The following is a 24,926-nucleotide window of genomic DNA, read 5'->3' on the forward strand; positions in this document are numbered from 1 at the left end:
AAAAGTGTCCGATAACGGTTGTTAACTCGTTAAAAATTAAGGCCGACTAAACGACCGCTTAATTTTGAGGCTAAATACTGCAATTAAGTAAGAATGGGATACACCTCGAGATATGGCAGAGTGCTTAATTGATTTCAGAGGTTAGTTTATATTTTGTTGCATCTGGTTAAATTACGGAAAGGCTATTATGAAAATTTATAGCGAGAAAGTTATACTGGCGCTTGAAGTGTGTTTTCATCATACGTATAGTACGGTTAAGTTAGGATACGTGACGCTGTTTGAATATGAAACCTGAAACGTTTGCAACAAAATGCGATCGATCATCTTCGGTACAGTATAGTTTTCTCGCTTTGTGCATTTGCGAGCTCTCTCGTTGACATTCAAAGGCGATGTTGAATACCCATCGACTGCTGTTCTCTAAAGAAAATTTGAAATGAAAGAGGATAACACGTTTTCATAATAAATGCGTAAATAACGTGGCCGACAGCAGTTGTTAACTCGCTAAAATTGAAGACTGAAGTAAAAGATGTCTTAATTTCAATGTTATATATGGTACGGAAATTAAGTAAGAATGTGATACACCAAGATATGGCAGAGTACATCACTGATTTCAGAGGATATTTCATATCTTCTCGCATCTAGTTACGGCTATTTACATGTAAATTTTTCGCGATGAGGTTATTTCTCTACATGCGTTTCAAATATGTTTTCATGATAGGCTACATATACGGTTAGGTAAGGCGACGCTGTTTGAAGAAGAAAGCTGAGGTGTTTGCCACAGAAATCTCTAGAGTGATACCGTATTTCTCCGAATCCAAGACTTCTTTCTCTTCTCAGAATCTCATGCGAAAACTCAAGGGTTGTTGCATTCACGGCATAACAGTAAGTTAAAGGATACCACTGGCAACTACCGCGGTAACTACGCTGCTTCTTTTCACACACGCACAGAACTTGTTGACAATAAACGACCGCCTCTTTACTACACATCGCTAGCCGTGACAACCGGTTGTACAGTGCCTGTGTGTTTCTCATATCTGCAGAATGGCATCAAAACATGCGACCCTTCAAATTCTTAGAAAAGCCATAGCTACTCAGTGGCAAAGTCATAACGCGTCTATTGTACTTGACGCTTAGTAAAATTAAGGTTTATAGACAGCAGCAATATTTTCGTGATGGATAGTCGTATTGTAAAGATACGTGGAAAAGGTATTGCCGGCAAATTTTCAACGGGTTCTGGTCGATATTATGATGCCAGTTTTTGGTTAATGTTTATTAAACATTCGGAAATGTAGAATAATTGTGCAGCCGCAAGAAAATACGGCATAGGCCTAACTAAAGCTAATATTTGGCGTTAGTGTTAAGACAAAGAAATAAAAAGAATGCGTACTGTACAAAAAATACATTCAGTGGTCCGCAACAAGGACGCTTTAAAGAAGTCGAAGATGAAATTGTGAGGTATGTGCACGAAAAACGCAAGGGTGGAATGGCCATACCTTGGCACAATAAACTCGTTCGTTGACTTTCAATGTTCGCGATTAGGCCTATACATCGCTAGCCGCTGAATTTGGCTGAACCTGACAAGCGAGACGTGCGCGTAGCGGTAGCCGGTTATATATGACACTGCGTAATAAAAGTAACAGTTTTATAGACAGCAAAAATAATTTCCTGATGGGTCGTTGTATTGTAGAGACGCAAGGAATAGGTATTGCCAGAAAATTTTCAACGAGTTCTTTTCGGTATTATGACGCCAATATTAAGTTAATGGTCCTTAAACCCACGGAAATAAAGAATTATTGTGCAGCCGCAAAAAAAAACAAAAAAAAAAAAACCCAAAAAAAACCAAAACGTGACGAAAGTCAATTTTCGGCGTCTAAAAATAGTCTAAAAATGCAAAGGCCTACTATACAACAAGGCATTCATATGATTTTACAAACTTCTTTTTGAGCCTGATATAAAATTTTTGAAGGAAAAAGTGGGGTTCATCTTGGATTCAGAGAAATACAGTACTGTATTTTTTTCAGAATGAAATTAAACATACTTTCGCGTAGTATCGGATTACAAAAAATGACAAACAAGTAAGCCGTAGTGTGGATATCATCTGCGGAAAACGCAAGTTTTGAACAAACTGATTGCCGTTTCATACCAATTTTAATGTGCACAAAGGGTTTTCCGACTTTTATACAAAAATCGGATATAACGACAATCCGTTATAGCGAGTAAATTTTTCGCTGTTATGAATTCTCGCTATAACGGACTTCTACTGTACTAGCCAGTTCTTGACATGGCTGAAAGAGCATGCTGATGCATTATCAAGTGGATTCAAAGCGATTCAGGCTATTTCTTGAAAACTTTAACACCAGCACCCAATTCAACAGTGGATTCATTACAAAATTACAATGAACCTCTGTGAGTGGGGGAGGGAGGTATCACATACTTGGCATAAGAGGCAACTGAGGCTCTCATAGGAGCTTACAGGGGCAACCATGCAGGCCCATAACTTGTGCCAGGCTCTTCACTTTCTTTTCTCCTTAAGCAACCTTCCTGGATCAACTTTTGTTTTCTCTTCTGTCCCTGAAGGTACCAAGTTTATGGGGCCTTGGGGAAATCTCTCATTTTCACATCTTTCTTGGCCCTTCCCTTTCTTTTGCTTATACTTTCATAACCTTTCTCCTCCGATTAGAGTTAAGCCCTACTTATCTACTTGCACTTCCCTTTAAAACAAGAATTACTGAAATACATCAAATTTTGATTTGAAAAAAAAAAGGCTCTCAGATCAGTGGTAGTATTGGCCTCCACAGCTCAAGATCACGGGTTCAAACACGACAGAGGTCATTGGCTCTAGAAGTGTGGGAAAAAGTCAGTTCGACACTTCATGATGTATATCAGCACATAAAAGATCTCTGGTGACATGTTCAGTGGTCACCTGATAAAATTAAAAGTGCAGCCATAGGTCACCCAAGAGAGATACATGTTACTCTGCCATCTCATGGAGTAAAATGGAATATCGAGATTGATGAGCAGGCAGCCTGAATTGCATCATGGTAGCTGAGGCTATACGATTTATATTATTATTTAGATTGATGTTTTTATTGCTTATATTGATAGACATGATAATATTTTAGCATCATTATTTGACTAATCTAATAACCTTGCTGTCTATTTCATAACACACAGACATATTGAACAAGGGACATCCTACTTTGAGCAAAGATGATGTCATCAATTCCCACTTGGAAGGCTAGCACACAGTGAGACATCTGGTGACAAACAAGAGTACCACTTACAATAGACCAACAGTCAAGTATTGTCAAGTTCAAATCGTTATTGTGAGAGAAGTATTCCTTGTGAACAGACACATTTTCTCTTCTGAAGACACAGGGCGAAGTCTTAGTAAAACATAGAGAATTTCTCTTTGTTTTCTTTAACATGGCAAAAATCCGAAAGGATTATTATGTCTATTATTATTATTATTATTATTATTATTATTATTATTATTGTCTCATTGTATTTCTTTTCATATAATCACCACCACTACCAATTTTTAAAGAAATTAAAGAAGTTAGTTTAAACATTTCCTGCTGCAGGAAATATCTACATCTGATACTAAAACACTGAGTAAATTTTGTTTCGACATATACAAACTATGCCACCGTCATGATGCAGCAGTAGTGTCTGGATCTTACCTGGAGGCCCTGAGTTCAACCTTCAATTCATCATGGATTTTAATCCTGTATTGAGGGCTGGAATAGGGTTCTCACTCACCTGAGGAACTGTTTGATATGAGAGGGAGTGCACCTGGTCAACAAAGGTGAGTGATACAGCTGGGGAAGTCATAGTGCTGACTACATAACACTTCAATATCTACAGGCAATCAGGTTGGGTAACAGACATCTTGGCTAGACAGGGTCATTAATGGGTTATACGTGTCAGAAGGGAGTGAATATTCAAAGCATGTTAAAAAATAGCCAAACTTTGAAAATGCCACACAAATCCAAAGTCTTGATGGTTTCCCATAAGTGCCGCTGTATGGTGGTATCCTTCCTAAGTACCATACTACCGGGCGAGTTGGCCGTGCAGTTAGGAGTGCGCAGCTGTGAGCTTGTATCCAGGAGATAGTGGGTTCGAATCCCACTGTTGGCAGCCCTGAAGATGGTTTTCCGTGGTTTCCCATTTTCACACCAGGCAAATGCTGGGGCTGTACCTTAATTAAGGCCACGGCTGCTTCCTTCCCATTCCTAGGCCCTTCCTATCCCATCGTCGCCATAAGACCTATCTGGGTCAGTGCAACGTAAAGCAAAAAATGTACCATACTTCATCCCTGAGTAATTCAGTCTAATGAATGGTTTGCTCATGCGATGAGTCTTGTCCAACTGGGGTCGATCCTGTGTAGTACGTTTTGCGTCTGCATAGCTCCTGCATCCTGAGTTCACAAGAAATGTCATCATGAATGTCTTTCTTGGTCTTCCATGAAGGCGTTTTCCTGGTATTTTACCTTCCAAAATTTCCATCAGCACATTCCTATGTCGAAGCCTATGCCCCATCCAAGAAAGTTGTCTCTTCCTAATCTGGCTCAACAGTTGTCTCTTTTCTTGGACAATGTTAAGTTCCTCATTGTTGGTCTTCTTCTCCACCCAACTTACCCTTTGCAGCCGACGCCAACACCACATCTCAAAGGCTTCTAGCCTCTTAATATTACTCTTGGTTAACGTCCAGGTTTCAGCACAACATAAGATTTCATTTGCATAAGATGAGGGACATGGTTTTCTGACATAGAAGGCATTGTTTATTTCTGAAAACTCGCTCTGCTATTCATATTTTTAGTTCAGTGTGACACTGAAGGTTTTCTGTTATGATCTGGCCAAGATATTTGACCTGTGCTATGTGTTATACAGGCTCACTAATGATCATCATGTGCAGTGGATGTGGGTTCCTACTAAACATCATGACTTTTGTTTTATTAATATTCATTTTCATACCAAATTCCTTGGCTTTTTCATTCAGCTTTAGCAACATTTCGTATAAAGTTGTTGGACTACCCACAATTATAGCTTGATCATCGGCAAATTTGATGGTCTGCATTAGTCTACCTGGCTTATTTCAAACATCCTAATATCTCGAGATGCAATAGGGGAAAAGTTATTCCTAGCATATTTCATGCATCCCTAATATCATCATAGTCACTTTATACAGTATGTGTAGCTGAAGATAGTCACACAGTGACCAAAACTGGTACTACTTCTTTATGAGATCTAAGATATTGTGTACAGTGTACAGTTAGGTGGATTCCTAATAAAAAGTATTTTTCTACTTTTCCCTAATATCAGTTGTAGCTATAAATCTCAACTCCTCTAAAGCTTGAAAATCATCTATAATTGTGCCCCTTCTTGGCTTGTCTGATAATGAGTTACATCAAGGTCACTAGTACTGGTGTGATGCTTTGTGTATGGGTGCCTTTGGACTTGTACCCCTCTTCCTCTTCTACCACGTGATGTAGGTGTGCTGGCTTGCAGTTTTGAAATTAGCAATGTTTTCCTGGTTGATTAGCTCCTGTGTGAGCGTAGAAGTGATGTACAATGGGTGAGTTCTTGGTGCAGTACTTTTCTTTCAAACGTGATGAGCAAGTATTCAATCAATACAGCTGGATTTGAACTCTCCGTAGTACAGAATGCTGAGGAACACGGTAACGGGGTACCAGGTCGTAAATTCTCAGGTCTGATTTTAATGTATGATACTGACGTAAACAAAAAATGAACTTCAAGAAAGGAGGAAATTATGGAAAGCTTTCCATGGTCCAAAGAGTGGAAAGTTTCCAAATATTTAAGAAGAACTATTGTAATACATTCAGGCCCTAAGTAGTGATGGATGTGTAGTTGCCCATGAAATGAAACAATTTAAATCATGTGCAATAGCCACAAAGCATGACATTATTTTCTCAGATTTCAAAGTGAGCAGGGGCTGGATGACTGGATTTATGAAGTGAAATGACCTTTCACTGCGAAGCTGAACATCATTGTGCCAAAGAATGTCTGAAGACTACAATGAAAACATTATAAACTTTCATTGATACATTTAAGGACCTACGGATTTATTTTCAAAGTTCATATTCTCTTGGAGAGAAGTAGATGAAAGGAGCTGCCCACCCCTACCTGTTGCAAACCTGTTGTGGCTAAACTTAGTAGCTGAAACTGTATTTCAATCAATGTGTCAGTATGATTAAATGGAGTTCACAACCATGATACAGGGTAGTCAAGCAATGGGAAAGCCTGAGCTCATTCTGTCTAACCAGCTCGTTTGATCAAAGAATAAGCCTGCTACTAGAACGAACAGAAACAGATTTATAAATGAACAAGTCGGCCAGACTCGGCCAGACTCATTGCGGCTCAGTCGAAATGTGCGATATTTGAACAATGAGGAGTTTGAGTCGACCTAAACTCGGTAACAGGCTCAGTATACCAGAACACTCAATTGTTCAGTCACGTGGTGAGTAATCAAACTGTGAGTTGTCGCCATGTTACTGCTTCATGCATGTGTGTTATGAGTGTTATATGCAGTGGCTGTACAAGAAAGATGTTTGGAGAACCAATACAAGTGGTAACAGTGCACCAATGAGTGAGTCACTGGAAATTCAAATTCCCGAGCTGCTTGATCTGTCCAGATTAGTTTCTGCTCATTGTGATTAGACAGCATGGACAGTTTAGTAGACTCATTTATTCAGTGAAGTTGAGTGCCTTTTTGAGTCTGGTCCTTTGGAACACTCATTAAACAGGGTGCTTGAACAGGAAACTCTGAATGAGTCTAGAGTGAGCAGGACCCATTTCTTGTAAATGAGTTTGAGAGGGTCTACACGTCATTTTGCACAGCTCTAATATACGGGTTAGCTTAGCAGCTTCCCACCCAGCTTGTCTCGGTTTGTTAAGTCTGATATGAGAGGCTGGAACAGGATTACTTCAGCCAGAGGTGACATTTGTAAGTAGAGAGTACATTAAAATCTCACTCTCCGTCATCACTTCAAAATTAAAGAAATGATTATAAATCCACCATTCAGCTTTTATAGCATTACAAAAAACTCAGTCAAGGGCATGTATTTAGTCTCTGAATTCCCCTTAGCAACCAGCCTTCATCTCTCTCTCTCATCTTAGCCACAACCGGTTTGAAACAGTTAGGGGTAGGCAGTTCCTTTCTTCTACTTCCCTTCAAGAATGAAGGTCATTCATTAACTGTATCAGTGGTAGTGGTGGTGATTACTTTTTTAAGAGGAAGTACAACTAGGCAATAATCCTCTATTAACATTAATCAGAGGAAAAAATGGAGGAGCTCCAACACTTTGAAAAATGAAGGTATCAGTAAAAGAAAGGGTAGGGCCATGAAGGGCATGAAAATGAAAGACTCCCTAGGCCTCAGTTGGAAAGGAACAAGTGTTGACCAAGAGAAGTCTGACAGGATAGATGAAAGTGAGGAGGCTGGCACAAGTAAGTGGAAGCAATGCCAGGACTCTGCCAAGGACCCCGTGGTCGCCAAACCACGCTCCCAAGTTAAGAGCCACTTGTGCCCCTTTTAGTTGTCTCATCCAACAGGTTATTCTACCAACCCCTCTGTAGGAGGAACTAACTGTACCAATGGAATTTGGTGACTTAAACGTCAGTTATCTGACTGATCATTGTCTGCAGTTAATTATTTTCAAGAACTTCCAAATAATCGGATCAGTCGAACTTATATCATTAGTAGGGATGAGCTTCAGTTAAAGATGATGACTTACCATACCATTCCTAGACACAGTAGCTGGTGACGCATTGTCAATGTTGTGCGGCTCGAAGATTATCTTGCAAGTAGGGGCCATAGATAGTCTGTCTCCATTTGCCAGAGTTAATGTCTTGTTGTCATCCAACACGGAGTTAAGGTTCTCTATCCAGATACTGTCCACTGGCCCATCCAGCACCATCCACACATGCTCACCTATAAAAAATGAATTTAAAAACCTATCTGTTCAGAATTTGCACTTGGAAGCAGACATTTGTTGCTTCTTCAGCATTATTATTATTATTATTATTATTATTATTATTATTATTATTATTATTATTATTATTATTATTATTATCAAATTTCAAGAATTAATTAGAAATTAAAAGTTTTTTCTCTAAGGTTAGTCACAATGTCAAATGGTTTCTTTTTGAGGGTTGTGATATGAATGATATAATCCCTGGCTTCTCCCTAAGGTAGTCACGATTCAAATCCTGGCAAATACACAAGGGCTTTTTGTTATGAAATGTTACATTTGGATTCCTCGTAAAACTGCAGGTCACATAACACACCAAGATTACTTCCTTAAATAATTATCCTTAATCCTCTAGACATAGCACTTTAGATGGATGAAGTTAAAAATTGTTCTAATTAAAATATTCTTAAGTATAAAAGACTATTGAACCATTTAATGAGTCACTTCTTGAATAACAGTCTCCTTTTTATTTTTTTATTTTTAGAACTTGCTTTACGTCGCACCGACACAGATAGGTCTTATGGCAACAATGGGATAGGAAAGGCCTAGGAATGGGAAGGAAGCGCTTGTGGCCTTAATTAAGGTACAGCCCCAGCATTTGCCTGGTGTGAAAATAGGAAACCATGGAAAACCATCTTCAGGGCTGCTGACAACGGGGTTGGAACCCACTATCTCCCGGATGCAAGTTCACAGCTGCATGCCCCTAAACGCACGGCCAACTCGCCCGGTAATAACAGTCTCAAATCCATTCACAGTTGCATACACAATTGTTGTGAGGGACAAATGTCTGTTACTCAGTTTGGCTTTAGGTATGAAAGAAGCTATTTTGTTTTTCAGTCTTAGTCCAAAGAAGTCGATAGGTAAATTGTGATGTTTTCACTTGCTTTATAGACTACAATTAAGCTATTGATACTGTACAACATCCAAAAATGATGCACCTCCTCAGGGAGCCAGGAATCAATGACAAAGACTTAACGAATAATTAAGACATAAAGAGTTGAAGGAGTTAATATAGAAAAGATTACCATCCAGTGTGGAGAAGGTCAGAGCTGCATATTATCACTTTTACTTTTTAATTTTTACTCAGAAATAATCTTCCAAGAGACTCTTGCAGACTTACACCTAGATGTACTTGTTAATGGTAAAAATCTTATATCAGAAGTAAACAAACCTTATGGCTTGCATGTTAATGAAAAGAGGACAACATTACTGTTGTTGGTAAACAGGGAAACATTCAATGAAGATTATTTCTGTATGGTTTGGGAAATGAGAGAGTAAATAAATTTACATATCTGGGGACAACTGTTAACCCAGACTGGGATCATGCAGTTGAAGTCAAATGCCATGCAGAGCAAGCACGAGCAGCATTTATTCAGTTGAATTCTGTACTGCATAGCCATCACCTCAGCATACAGACTAAACTTCAGTTGGTAGAGTATTGCATCTTCACAGTTCTTCTCTATGATGCAGAAACATGAATGTTGAATGCGACCTCTATAAAGAAACTAGATGCCTTTAAGATGTGGATCTACAGACAGATATTGCAGATTTCTTGGAATGACCATTTATCCAACTATGAGGTACTGAGAAGGTAAAGGCCTAAAAATTGTAAAAATGATATTTGAAAGAAGGAAATTTGAATATCTTGGCCACGTAATGAGACATCCTGAGAGATATGGGTCCTTTAACTAATACTTGATATGGTCAGTAGAAGTATACCAGGAACTACAACTTATTTTATGGCTAAAAGTTTAAGAACATGGTTTGACTTTATCCTCTGAACTATTCTGAACTGCAGTAAACAAAGACAAGATTGCCATATGGACTGTCAACATCCAATAACAGATTGGTGAATGGAAAAGAAGACAAAGAAAAGTATATGTTTATATTTAGCTGAGCACTACAATTCTAATTCATGACAATAGCAAAAAGCTGCACCATTTAAAAATCTGGAGTTTGAATCACTATGGGTAAAATAGTACCTTACCTTTTAAGTTCTAAAGCACCTGCGACAATTCTAGACCTCATTAATAACACACACTCTAACTACTGTATTACAGACCCTGGAAAAACAAACTTGGATATAAAATTTCTTCTTTCATATATACACAAGGCTGATGACTAAAGGTATTCCATTCCCATTACAAAACATCATCATCATCATCATCATCATTGTCGTCATCAACTTGTATCACATTCATCTCTTTGACCAAATGAGTAGCGTACTGTAGTGTACTTGGTTATAAAATACTCACCTCTCATGTTATACTTGTGAGATTGAAGTCCAACACAATTGACTGGTATTTAACAGTTCTTATATCTGAGAGACCTGTGTGAGCAAGTTTAATGGCACATAAGAGAATCTCTTTTCCAGGGCACTATATTGTTAGTACCAGTACAGTATTTCATATATCTCAAGAGGATTTTCCAATCACTCATGGACTAAAACAGGCATGTGTACTTGCTCCAACACTCCTTGTTCTATATCTTCCTGCCATGCTACATGAAACAACAACAGAAAACCAAGGTGTAAATGTTAAGTATTGTTTTGAAGGAGGACTCTTCACCTTAACAAGACTTCATTCCACAAGGCTGACTAATATTACTACAGTAAGTGAATTGCAGTATGCAGATGATGTGCATCGCCTGCTCCTACACTTGAGAAACTGAAAAAAATCAGTCAACTAACTCAAGAATGCACATCATTGCACTGGCCTCTCAATCAATGTTCAAAAAACCAAAGTACTTGCTCAACCTTCACCTGGCTAAACCCTCTTAGATTTCAACATCTCCATCTTCATACAATACTGGAACAGGTAGATTATTTTTCATTTCTTGGAAGTACCTTATCCAAGAACTGTGGCATTTGGATGTTTAACAAACTGAGTCTTCATGAACAGAGACCTAATATTGCATACCAAACTAATGGTGTACCAAGATGTTGTAACCTTAACACTATTTTCTGACTATGAAACACAGACCCTTTATCATTGTGACTTTAAAAACTTGAGTATTTCTACCAACAAAAATTAGATCCATCTTAAACGTTAAATGGGAAGACCATATCACCATCTTTACACTTCTCAAGAAAATGTACATCAGTAGCATAGAAGCCATAATCATTGGTCATCAGCTTAGACAGATAGCCAGGGCATGTACATCATATGGACGATACCAGGTTTCCTCACCATATTCTTTATGGTGAACTTTGGTCCAGTGCAAGGCCTAAAAGAGGCCCTTTGAAGCACTACAAAGACCAACTTAAACATTATGTGCAGTTGACGGATAATGACTCACTATCTTAGGATGGACTTGCTAAAAATCATTCACTTTGGGGAGCTCTAGAGGGCAAAGTTTACCAAACTAATCCCTATTCTATAGAAGAACTGAAGGCTGAAATAACACATATAATACAGTCTATTAATGATGATTGAAAAGAAATGAAACATATCCTGGTAAAAATGTGAAATATCTTTCCATTATTTAATAATTTACAGTTGTTTTTAAAAGGGTATTGGAAAGGTGGAATATTATAATTATTCTCTTAGGAGTGTCTTATTTAAAATCCGAACTATAGAAAGTGGACAATAATTTGTGTAAACAATGTGAGGCATGTCTTACTATGAAAGGAAGTCATTTTCAGCAATGTCTAAAATAAATGGTAAGTAATAATCCTGTATACATGTATAGCATTTTTAATAATAATAATATTTTAATTCATGGGTTTATTTTATCCTGTAGTTGCTAATGTCTTAATTTGCTGGTAGCAAAGGAGCATAGTCCCTGTGGGAAAGTGTGAGCTGGGTTCGATTGTAATCTAGATTCCTCATTTTGTCACCTGTCTTCTTACGCAGCAATTGAAAAAGCTGGAAGTTGGGCAACGGCTGAATGATCTGCAGTTTCTGCAGTTTCCTAGTGAGTCATTGGGTCTCTACAAGATAAACATCTATAGTATTGTTTTCCCTAGTAAGAACGTCCGCTACTTGGATGAATCCACCAGCCCTAATTAGCTTGTTCACCATGACCAGACTCTAGTCTCTAGCCATAGCTTCCCAAGACCAGTTTACATCCAGAAGATTTAAGTCACTTACAATTATAAAATATTTCTGCATATTGTTGCCTGTACTTGTGACATTATACAACCTATCAAGCAATGAGTTGTTGTTTCTACGTGCCCAGTATATTCCTTTTATTGGCATTCCCTTGATCCATGATTTGCACACACAGCATTTCATGATCCTGATCAACCCATTTTAAATAACTGCCTATGTTCTTACACACAAAGATAAATGCTTCACCACCTCTAATTTCGCTGTTTCTTCTCTACATAAAAAATTACTCTAATTTACTTTGCTGCTGTTCACATTAAATAATACAGATGTTGATTCCCATAGGGAATCTGTAATATTTGTTCCGAATAAGTAAATTTATAATACCAATATAAATGGTCCGTTATTGGACATTATAAATTTTCCAGATAACTCATTCCTGGTTGCCAGCGTTTTGCCCTCGTGTGCCAGGCTGGGCTCATCAGTTGGTACCTAGCACACCTACCAAGACGCATGGCTAGTGCATACCGTGGAGGCCACTGCGTAGGCCAATTGTAGCCACCGGCAGTGCCAATGCACTATGAGACACTCTGTCTCACTACTAAAAATTGATGCCTGCTTGGCCATCAGATAATACACTGTTCACATTCCCATGCAGCCATGACTCCATATAAATGTCAATATCCACTAATTATGATTTACTAAGATTCCAGCATTGTTAAACTCTTCTGACACAACAGACGGATAGAAAGAAATTGAGTGAAGTCAGATATCTTGAGGTTGGTTATGAGATGGTCTACTGTATGTATATACATATACATATATATATATATATTCTTACCTTTCTTCAGCTTGAGAGTCTTTCTCCATAGTGCAGAGAATATGCCATCTGTCCAGTCATTTGTAGCCACGTCAAGTCGTCCAAACATCTGCGCTGCTGTGATGGCCTTGGGGTTCATTCGTAGTTCTCTGAAATGTAGAGATATCTCAATAAAGCGTGAAAGACCAGAGAATGTGAGAAGGTGGGTTATAGAATAGTACTGTACTTAGAAGTGCAATTCTACAATAGGAAGTTTACCAGGTGATCAGCTTACAATCTTCTACCTGTTGGGCAGCTCAGTTAGTCTTACTGAGTAATTATGTGCAATAGACTGGTTTCAAGTTGATCACCTCGTATTTTTTCACGTGCGACGTGCAGTATACTGTATTAATATAGATGATTTATCTGAATTATTCACTAAAATGTGTGCATAGTTGCAAGGAGGGTAATCACAGTTTGTTACTTTCCTCCAAACAAAGCAAGCTGAAAAGCATAAGAGTTTTTACCCAGTGATACACAGTGCAATTCCATATGATTAAGAAATTAAAGAGGGATAACAATATAACGTCAGTTTCAATGCTAACTGATAAGCACAATGTGATTCTAAGGCTCCTACAGTAGAATATACTTCATTTTCCTTTACACATTAGCACAGGAAACTGAACACAGCAAAAATTGTTCTTCTTTTTTTTTTTAATGCACCAACACAGATAGTTGTTATGATGACAAGAAAATTGTTCTGACAGACTGCATATCCATATGTGGTTGGAAGGTGTGACCAGTCTTAACGAAAATAATGGATAGGAAGTGCATTTTCAGATATGTGGTATTGCTCCCGCAGCGGTGATACGCTGTTATAAATATCACAGCTCAATTTGACTAAACGAGTGAGTGTTTCAGAGAACTCCTCAGTAAGATAACAAAGTTCGTACTAACCTGTGGAAATCCCCACAGGCTGTTAGTGCACGCATCAATGTATGGATACAGGTTGTCTTCCCAGCACCTGCTGGACCCAAGGTCATAATCCCATGTCTTACACGCTGAGTTTCGTACAACTAGAAATAAGATTTAGAGTTGAAATATTAAACCTTTAACAAAGTTATATCCACGGTCCTCAAAAACTACATGCCTTCATTTACATCTATTGATACTGTACTAACTATTCTTCAACTAGCAAAAAAGTCCTGAAACATAGTAATCAAGAGCCCCATGCTTTTAGTGTGCACAAAATCATTCTACTGACCAGTGATGCACTTTAAAAAAAAAAAAGGTGTTCTGGACCTTTACATTTTAAGATGTAACCATAGGCAAAACTTGCTTGAGTGTCACTTGCTCCTCCCCAAAGATATTGAATTTATCAAATTATTATTATTATTAGGCTATGTGAAAAATTAAGTAATCTTAAACTGGACCAACCCAGACAAAAAAGCATTATTAATTTCTTCAGACCGTGGGAGCCTCAATGCAAATATACTGATTTTTTGCAGATAAGAAAATAAAATCGTATATAAATTAGTAACTAATGAGAAAATTTGAACGTGTACCGACAAAGAATATACTGTACAGATAAGAAAGGATTTCCACCTTTTCAATACTGTTTATTGTAAGAATTAGCTTACAGTACAAGTTTTGATCCTAATTGGTCATTATCAGCTGAACATAAATACCTTTACATATATATCGAGCAATAATTGACATTACCCTGTCTAAAGGAAGATGCCGTAAGGAAACACCATGTTGTGAATCTATGTTTATTGTAAGAAATTTGGGTGTTAAGTCATTTGAAAGGCACTCCTTCAGGAAGGCAATGCTTTTGATTGCATTCATTTGAGAACAGCACTCTTTGCAGTTTTTCAGAAACTTTTTTCAGCCACTTCACCCTTCCCTTTCTTTAAATCACATTCAACATTCTCCACAATATCCAACGTGTCACTTAGTGGAAGCCCCACAGTTTCAAGATGAGTGATTGCTCGTCGTATCACACTGAAATTTGATGATATGAACGCCAAGTTTCCAACCAAGCTGGCAGAAGTAAACAAATTTTGCACAATCCTGACAGATGATGAATCACAAGGATCAAATTCCTGAACAACCGTCTTCAAGGAATCATAATTGCTGCAGTAATATTGAACAGCGTTGAGCTAAGTTCCCCAACGCATAAGGACAGGCTGAGGTGGAAGAGGCAAAGTAGGAGCAGTTTCTTTCAACTTTTGAACTTGAAGGGTAGCCTTCAGGAATATTTTCTTACCATTTGCAATTAACTTATCTACTTCAGGGTAGTTGATCTGAACCTCTTCGGCCACTGTATGCAAAACATAGGCAAGGCACGTTACGTGGACAAGTTTTGGATAAAGTAGATTTAGTCCTTTGGCTACCTTCTTCATGTACGAGGTGGCACCAGTTACAAGAAGTAGTATGTTGTTTCTTTTTACCCCATCTGGCCACAATAACTTCATAGCATCATCAAACAGCACTGCAATGGAGGAATGATTTACATTCTCTAAAACCACACACATCAGGAGAAACACATTACCGGGCTTGTCATTTTTCGGAATGCCAATAATTACGTTAGCTATGTACCACCCATTTACATTATGTGTTTCATTCAATGAAACCCATATCTTATGGTTGAGAACTTCAGATCTTATCTTTAAAATATCTTCATAGAGACCCAAAATATCAAATTCTTTCAAAGTTGATTCATTGGGAATACGTTGACTGATATACTTCTCCAAGAAGGACCTGAAGCTCGTATTGTTGAGTTTTTTCAAGGGAATATTTGAAGTAACCATCATCCTACAGAGATTCTTACAGAATTCAGATCTGTTGTCTGATGGAGCAGTAGCTGCATGAGGCCCTTTCAAAAAGCAAATGCTGCCTATTCTCTGCCACAGAGGATTTTATTAAGCACTTCTGATGTTTAGTTGTAGCGCAGTGTTGTTGCACATTAAGATGTTTCTAAGCATATACCTTCATTTCACACAGTTTACAATATAAAATAACACCATCACTACTAAAATTCTGCTCTCCAAATTCCTTATGAAACTGAATTTCACACTCTCTGAACATTTCGGTTTAGGCATGTTGAAACTACAATGAAGAAGTTCTCTCAAAACAAGCCAGACAGTCTTCTATTTTCTAGGAAACAGAAATGCCAGTTCATTAGCTACATATGCACCCAAGGATGCCTTTCTCCAGAGTATTGTCAATCACTTTGTGCTCCTCATAAGGAAATTCCAAGAAGATCCCTTGTTCATAATTCCAGTTACCTGCTACCTGCCCATTCCCACATACAGAGTAATATTCAGTCCAGAAATAGACTCCCTAATTATTACAGCAAGATTCCCTCGCTGAATAGCTTGCCACAAAAATTAATTCAATATAAAAATCCTTAGAATATGACAGGAAATATGACTTTATTGCTCGTCAAGCAGAAATATGACCAATATCATAAATTTGTCCAATTCTCAAGCAAAAATATAACATGTCATTAAAATCCGCCCCTTACTAATTACAATCAAATTGGAAAGAGAAAAAATATCATCAGAACTTCCAAAAATTATGGTTATTTGTGACCTGGAGCTCAGATGGAAAGCACGCTCGCTGTACAAATCAGTATGAGTGGGAAATGATACAAACTTTTAAAATGTAACATGCGCACATAAAACGACTGCAGTTTTTATAACATTTTAACACAAAAATGTGAAATTCTCGGTTTCATATTAGGACCAAAACAGTATTAGACAATCCCAAAACTTCTCATGGCTTTATGCATATAAGGTGCAACAATTGTTCTGGTCTCGATAACATAATCGTATATGATAATATTAAGAAGGAGCAGTTTCGATTCCTGCCTGAAAGCCCAGTGACTGTACAGTGCCCTGAGTGAAGTGCCAATACAACTGAAAAAAGTAAAAAATAAAATAAAAAACAACATCCAACCGTGGACATAATGAAGACATTTTTTACAAGTACGAACATTTGACAAAACTCGTTCCGTCTTCAAGTAGAGCTGTCTCCTTCCAATTGTGGCCACATTCTGCTTTATGATTTCTGAGTTTTCTCTCAACAATACCACCCGAATACAATGCTAAGATGGTCCCTTACACAAGTTCACCACCGATAACTTTTCCAGTACAGTACTTGGTCCTATTATCGCAATGACAGGGCGTTAACAACAAGATCCATAAGTGTACTGTAGCTATCCTTTCGTGAGATACAGTTTCTTGAAATACGCTTGATCAAGCATTTAGCGTTGATGGGACTGAAATTTCTGGATGGTTGATCCAGGAAATCGTTTCTTTGAGGAACGGATAATGTGGGATTTTTACTCAAGTAATAAACTTCATTCCAGTTCTGTATTGACTTTGAATATCTAAGATGAAATTCTAAAAGAATTCAATTACAGTAGGTTCACCTATTCAAAACATTTCTGCCACTTATTGAATGGTCTATTTGAAAGTTACATAGTAGTTTAAAATACTTTGGACATGTTTCGACCTGACTTTGAGGTCATCATCAGCAAAATAACAAAGAAGAAAGATATATAACACAAAACAGTGATACATAAAAATCTGAGATAAAACACAGTCAAGAAATGCAGTGGGGGTTTACATAAAAATGTACATAGCTTCACTATTAAAAATGTACATGGATAAAATTGGACAAAATAAATTGATAGTATGGGACTGTAGAGGTCAACACCAACCCATCTTGATCTACACAAGCATAGGGCTGGAGGAAAGAGGATATCCTGGTTTTACTAGTGTTCTCTGTGATGCATTAGAAATGGATCCTTTATAAACCTCACGCCATTTTCCAGAATATGACAGATTAGAACAACATCCAACTGTCTTCACTAGTTCTTAAATATGTCCTCCAGTTTTGTAATATTGTACTAAATACGCTTGAACCCCCACTATCAATTTATTTTGTCCAAGTTTATCCATGTATATTTTTAACAGTTTTTCAATGTACTTGTCGAATATATATTTTTAATAGTGAAGCTATGTACATTTTAACGTAAACTCCCATTGCATTTGTTGACTGTGTTTTATCTTGGATTTTCATGTATCCACTGTTTTATGTCGTATGTCTTCTGCTGATGATGATCTCTAAGTCAGGTCGAAACATGGGCAAGGTATTTTTTTTTTGCTATTGGCTTTACGTCGCACTGACACAGATAGGTCTTACGGCAGCGATGGGACAGGAAAGTGCTAGGACTGGGAAGGAAGTGGCCCTGACCTTAATTAAGGTACAGTCCCCACAAATGGCCAGGTGTGAAAATGGGAAACCACGGAAAACCATCTTCAGGGCTGCCGATAGTGGGGTTCGAACCCACTATCTCCCGAATACTGGATACTGGCCGCACTTAAGCTACTGCAGCTATCGAGCTCGGTCCAAGGTATTTTAAACTACTACGTAACTTTGAAATAGACCATGTAATAAATGGCAGAAATGTATTGAATAGTTTGACCTAATATAATTGAATTCTTTTAGAATTTTGTCTTAGATAGGATTTTTACACCATGATTTAATTAGGATGCTCACGGATCACATAATTTGAACGAATAATCCGGGAAAACGTAGTTTCCAAGAATGTAGAATCGAGGTTCTACTGTACTGACTGGTCTGGCAGGGTTACAACCTAGTAATTGATTGCCCAACAGGTTACTGGTTGGGCATTTATTGCTACAAGCCTACAACAATAGAATGCTGCCTTCAAGGGGAAGAAAAGGCTAGGAAAACAACAGATAGGGTATCTGCCACCTGGGCGACTGCCCTAAATGCAGATCAGTAGTGACTGATAGTGTTACGGGGTTACCCGTGGAGCAGAAAGAGGTGAAAGAAGGTGTGGTTTTGAATGGGTCTAACTACGACATCAAAAATTGAATTAAAATTTTAAAAGGTTATTATTAGAGCCCGGATTTCCATGCAAATGCATGTTTTTAAATAAGCTAGTTACACTTCTCAAACTTTGCAAATATTAATTTTATGACCTAACGATTCCAAATAACCATTCTTTTTCCGTGCATGTTTGCATGTTTTGGCCTTTTTAGAAGAAAATGCATGCATAATGCATATTTTGAAGATCTTGGAATTAATATCGAATATATCCTACCTGAGAACCAAAGTTAGTATATACCGTACAGATCCTATAATCCAAGTTACCATCAATGAACTTAATGCCACTGATTAGGCATAATATCACTTAGTTGAATTATTTTTTTCGGTTTTAGGTCATAGATAGTTTTTCAGTAGATGCGCAAGTGGTATTCAGCAAAAAGAATGAGCAGCAAGACTTAATATATATAAAGTAATATTATGGGAAATTGCCTGCTGCGATAACAAAGTAGCTGCAGCAGCTACAGATAAGCTGAACAAAGTGATCCGTTAAATCCTGATTTTGATTTCGTCAAACTTATAAAGGACATTTTGTGCAGTGAAAATGCAAAAGATGTACAATTTGACCTCACACTGTCCCAAATGTCTTCATTTAAGTATGCACCTGTCACTTGTGACATAGAAAGATCATTTTTTTCTGTGTTTAAGAATGTACTAACAGATAAGCGGATAAGCTTAAGTCAAGACAATTTGGAAAAATTAGTTATTGTACAATGTTTCAAGAGGAACTGAAAATGTAACCATGCTGAACTGAATTTTGATAGTGCATATTTTCCACGTTATTGTGCATGTTTTGCTGTATGATAGTGCATGAATGCATGCATATTTCGAGATTTGATAGTGCATGGAAATCTGGGCACAGCTTAATTGAGGTACATCCTGGTGTGAAAGTGGTAAACCACAGAGAAACATCTTCAGAGCTGCAGACAGTGGGGTTCAATCCCACTGGCAAAAATCTAGAACAGGGTCTCTCTTTGAAACGATAGATTTCAGCAAACTATATATCTGACTCATTGGCTGAATGGTCAGCATGCTGGCCTTCAGTTCACAGTGTCCCAGATTCAATTCCTGGCCAGGTTAGGGATTTTAATTGCTTATGATTAATTCTTCTGGCTCAGAGACTGGGTGTTTGTGTCTGTCCCAACACTCTCCTCTTCATATTCAGACAACAGACCATACTACCAACCACTACAGAAACATGCAATAGTGATTACATCCCTCCAGATAGGGTTGGCATCAGGAAGGGCATCCAGCCGTAAAACAGGACCAAATCCATATTGGCGACGCAGTTCACACCTGTGACCCCACAGGTGTGAGAAAAGCGGTAGGAAAATAATAATATTTCAGTAAACTACTGTATGTATTCTGAGATAAAATTAAAGAGTTCAGTATGAAGTAAACGTGTTGAATTTGCAATACCATCTAGTAACATATATACTGTAGTTATTGCGCTCACCTGAATAAGTTTGAGCACCCAGGGTGGGTGGTATATTAGTCCTGACTCTTCCACCACCTCGGCTATGGCAGTCTCTAATTGAGGATAGGAGGTCTTCTCCAGCATCTGATTGGGGAAGAGATCAGCCACCAGTGAGATGAACAGAGGTTCATCCTCATCTGTAACCAAGAGACAAACCAGTTGGAGTATCTTAATATTTACTTTTATAAAATTTGAGCACATGAACTTCATGGCATGATTTACATTTATCGAACATAAAATCATTATGCAGTAATATATTGATTCAGGCTACAAGGTGAAGGAATCACTATGGAAGAGCCACTTGACCAGTGTTGATTTATGGATGATTATCTTGTACTTCCCATTAAAATGATAATCATCACAATCAATCAATGAATCAATCAATCAATCAATCAATCAATCAATCAATCAATCAATCACTACTGATCTGCATTTAGGGCAGTCACCCAGGTGGCAAGTTCCCTGTCTGTTGTTTTCCTAGCCTTTTCTTATAGACCAGTCAAAATCAACAAAAAAATCGCTAAATTTGCAAAACATGATGTATCTCTGATTTTTTATTATGTTGTTTGGACCCATTAGGGCTATGTATACCCAAGTTTGGAACTCTCAAAAAGTTGTGGAAAAATTTTTACACGCGAAAAACCGCAAAATTTTTGGACTTGTTTCAAATTTTGCTCTATATCTCCTAATTCATGCATTTTTCGTCAAAAGATGCTCTATATGTTCTTTAAGAGCATTCAATTTTTGACAAATTAAGCCCAACCAGAGCTCTGTAGGTCAATTGGTTACCGAATTACGGCACTTTGAAAATGTTTTCAAAAATTGTAAATTTTTGGACCAAAATTGCATCAAAACCATTGATCCTGAGTAGAACGTGTCGAATATAATTTGTAGGCAATTTAATTTGCTTTAAATTAAGCGCAGAGTGGGGTCTGTAAGCCTCATAGTTCTCTCAAAATCTCAAAAAAACTCATATAAGCTAAATCACATTTTTCCAGAAATGTACCTAACCACTTTATTGTTGCATGAAGTGAGATTTGAATATGCAAAACGTGTTATGATCATATAGGAGGTATGTAAGTTGAATAATTGTACATGAAAGAAAGGGACATTGTCCAAAACTGTCCTAGTTCTGAATTAACTGGTGTGGAAGTACGATTAGAGGGCTTCCACCTATTGATGTCATATATGGGAGCAATTGGCAATATCATGGCAGGGAGCGGCCTCAAACAACTCCTTGCCACGATATATGCTCAAAACAGTGTCGAAAAAGTGATGAATAGGCACTCTGCAAGACTGGATGGACCCAACAGAATATCAATTGTTCACGAAAGGAAGCTTCAGTATCCACAGATCCGACAAATTTTGGTCAGGTCTGTGGACTGACTTGACAATTGAACAGGTATTGATGCGTTCAATGAAGAGCCAGGGTGACCTAAGCCATGGCAGAGGTATCTCTACAAGTGTGCTCTCTCGTTGGACGGGCGGATGCGTAATGGCACAAAATCAGCTTTTTACGCTGCCTTCACTCAAGCCACAGAGAACGTCAGTGTGCAGGCAAAAATGTTTAATGTCGTCGATGGAGGATACCTCGTCCATAAAGTCGTGTGGCATCGGAATGATTCGGTGTGGGCTGTCACAGCAAGCTACATAAGCGACATATTTAACCACTTTGGAAGAAATTTGTGTGTAGTCTTTGACGGGTGGCGCCCGAAAGAGCACCAAGTTTGCAGAGCAATGACGACGGTATTCTGCAGCATCAGCGGAAACTGTGTTTGACGCATCGACCATCATCACAGTCCCCCAAGAGAACATGCTCTCGAATGACAAAAACAAGGGATTGAGCATCTCTGTTCTGCTTTTGCTCTCAGGGGAATTGGGACAAAAATATCAAAAGAAGACGCAGACTGTGATATCGTCGTGACTGCTCTGCAAAAAAGTACCTCCAGAGAACATGTCATCATCTTTGGAGAGGATGGGGATTTGCTCGTGCTCCTCTGTGGTCTAGGATCCACTAAAACAAACATATCAGACACCCTCAACGATATACGCTTCCATACTTTTATGAAGACAGCAGCCAACGTCGAAGTGAATCTGGCCCGTTTGCTCCAACCACAGAGGCTGCGTTGTATCACCACTACCGCACATACTACCAGGTGCAAAAGTGATTGGGGGTGGAGAAAGAGGCCACCGACTGGGTTTGGGAATTAACCTCGGCTGGACTCATCCCCATTACCAGTCGGCAAGCTCCTGCCCCCGCAGAGCTCCTGAAACTCCTCTCTTGCAAATGCAAGAAGGGGTGCAGAGGTGGCTGCACTTGCCTGAAAGCAGGGCTCAGATGTTCTGTGATGTGTGCTACCTGCTCTGGGGAAACGTGCCAGAATGCTGCCATTATCATAATTGAGAGGACAACGATGACGAGCCTCAAGACAAACCTGACGATCCACTAATACTGGAGTACCTACCTATAGGGGACAAAGACCTATCTATTGAAGAGAACAACGAAAGTGACGGCCCAAAGCCATCAAAAATAAGACGACGAGTTTGACTATGTGTCTAATTTGATTGATTGATTGATTGATTGATTGATTAAGTTACTGTACTTTTGATTACTTATGTTTATTACTTATGTTTATATTAAAATACATTTCACCATTTTAAAATGATTACATGCCTTCTTTTTCTTTACCAAACTAAAAAAAGAAAAGATAGGAAAAGTTATGGAACATTTCTGGAAACATGCAATTTTACCTTTTATGGGTTTTTGAGATTTTGAGTGAACTAGGAGGCTTAAAGACCCCGCTTTGCTCTTAATTTAAAGCTAATTAAATTGCCTAAAAATTGTATTCTACATGTTCTACTCGTAGGATCAATGATTTCGACGCAATTTCGGTCCAAAGAAGGTCTAAAACTAAAATATTCAATTTTTGGAAAAACTGGCCTATATTCAATGTGCCATAATTCGGTAACCAATTGACCTACAGAGCTCCGGTTGGACTTAATTTGTCACAAATTTAATGCTCTTAAAGAACGTATAGATCATCTTTCAACAAAACATGCATGAATTAGGAGATATAGAGCAAAATTTGAAACAAGTCCATAAATTTCGCGGTTTTTTGTGTGTAAACATTTTTCCACAACTTTTTGAGAGTTGCAAACTTGGATATACATAGCCCTAATGGGTCCAAACATCATAATAAAAAATCAGAGATAAATCATGTTTTGTTAATTTATTGTCGATTTTGACCGGCCTATTAAATGATTGCAAAGAAATTAGAAATTTATTGAACATCTCCCTTGGTAAGTTATTCCAATCCCTAACTTCCCTTCCTATATATGAATATTTGCCCCAATTTGTCCTCTTGAATTCCAACTTTATCTTCATATTGTGATTTTTCCTACTTTTAAAGACACCACTCAAACTTATTCGTCTACTGATGTCCTCCCATGCCATCTCTCCACTGACAGCTCGGAACATACCACTTATAATACCAATATAATGGTCCATTATTGGACATTATAAATTTTCCACCTAACTCATTCTTGGTTGCCTGCGTTTTGCCCTTGTGTGCTAAGTTGGGCTCGTCAGTTGGTACTTAGCACACCTACCCAGACGCAAGGCTAGTGCATACCGTGGAGGCCACTGTATAGGCTACTTGAAGCCACTAGCAGTGCCAATGCACTATGAGAGACTATGTCTCACTTCCAAAAATAGATGCCTGCCTGGCCATCAGATGATATAGATGTTGATTCCCATAGGGCCTCCATGGTATGCACTAGCCTGTCTTGGTAGGTGTGCTAAGTACCAACTGACGAGCCCAACTTAGCACACGAGAGCGAAACGCAGGCAATCAAGAATGAGTTAGCTGGAAAATTTATAATGTCCAATAATGGACCATTATATTGGTATTATAAATTTACTCATTCAGGACAAATATTTCATGTTCCCTATGGGAATCAACATCTATATCACATACCACTTAGTCGAGCAGTTCGTCTCCTTTCTCCCAAGTCTTCCCAGCCCAAACTTTGCAACATTTTTGTAACGCTACTCTTTTGTCGGAAATCGCCCAGAACAAATCGAGCTGCTTTACTTTGGATTTTTTCCAGTTCTTGAATCAAGTAATCCTGGTGAAGGTCCCATACACTGGAACCATACTCTAGTTGGGGTCTGACCAGAGACAAATATGCTCTCTCTTTTACATCCTTACTACAACCCCTAAATACCCTCATAACCATGTGCAAAGATCTGTACCCTTTATTTAGAATCATACTCGTATTTATGCGATTACCCCAATGAAGATTTTTCCTTATATTAATACCTAGGTATTTACAATGATCCCCAAAGTGAACTTTCACCCCATCAATGCAGTAATTAAAACTGAGAGGACTTTTCCTATTTGTGAAACTCACAGCCTGACTTTTATCCACGTTTGTCATCATACCATTGCCTACTGTCCATCTCACAACATTTTCGAGGTAATTTTTCAGTTGCTCACAATCTTGTAACATTTATTACTCTGTACAGAATAAGATCATCTCCAGAAAGCCTTATCTCTGATTCCACTTCTTTACACATATCATTGATATATATAAGAAAACATAAAGGCCCAATAACACTGCCTGGATGAATTCCCCTCTTAATTATTACAGGGACAGCTTCACCTAGTCTAATTCTCTGAG

General features: G+C 38.2%; 1 protein-coding gene across 1 annotated transcript in view; it reads right to left on the reverse strand.

Annotated features, from left to right (window-relative positions):
* Positions 1-24,926, reverse strand: part of Dhc1 (Dynein heavy chain 1) — a 443,578-nt gene that overhangs the window by 265,819 nt on the left and 152,833 nt on the right. The window contains exons 27-30 of the mRNA XM_068227758.1: positions 20,223-20,380; positions 13,799-13,917; positions 12,884-13,011; positions 7,757-7,953 (exon numbers count right to left, since the gene is read on the reverse strand). Of these exons, the coding sequence (XP_068083859.1) occupies positions 7,757-7,953; positions 12,884-13,011; positions 13,799-13,917; positions 20,223-20,380 (602 nt within the window). The remainder of the gene's footprint in view (positions 1-7,756; positions 7,954-12,883; positions 13,012-13,798; positions 13,918-20,222; positions 20,381-24,926) is intronic.

This window comes from Anabrus simplex, chromosome 5 (assembly GCF_040414725.1).
Source record: "Anabrus simplex isolate iqAnaSimp1 chromosome 5, ASM4041472v1, whole genome shotgun sequence".
Classification (NCBI taxonomy): domain Eukaryota; kingdom Metazoa; phylum Arthropoda; class Insecta; order Orthoptera; family Tettigoniidae; genus Anabrus; species Anabrus simplex.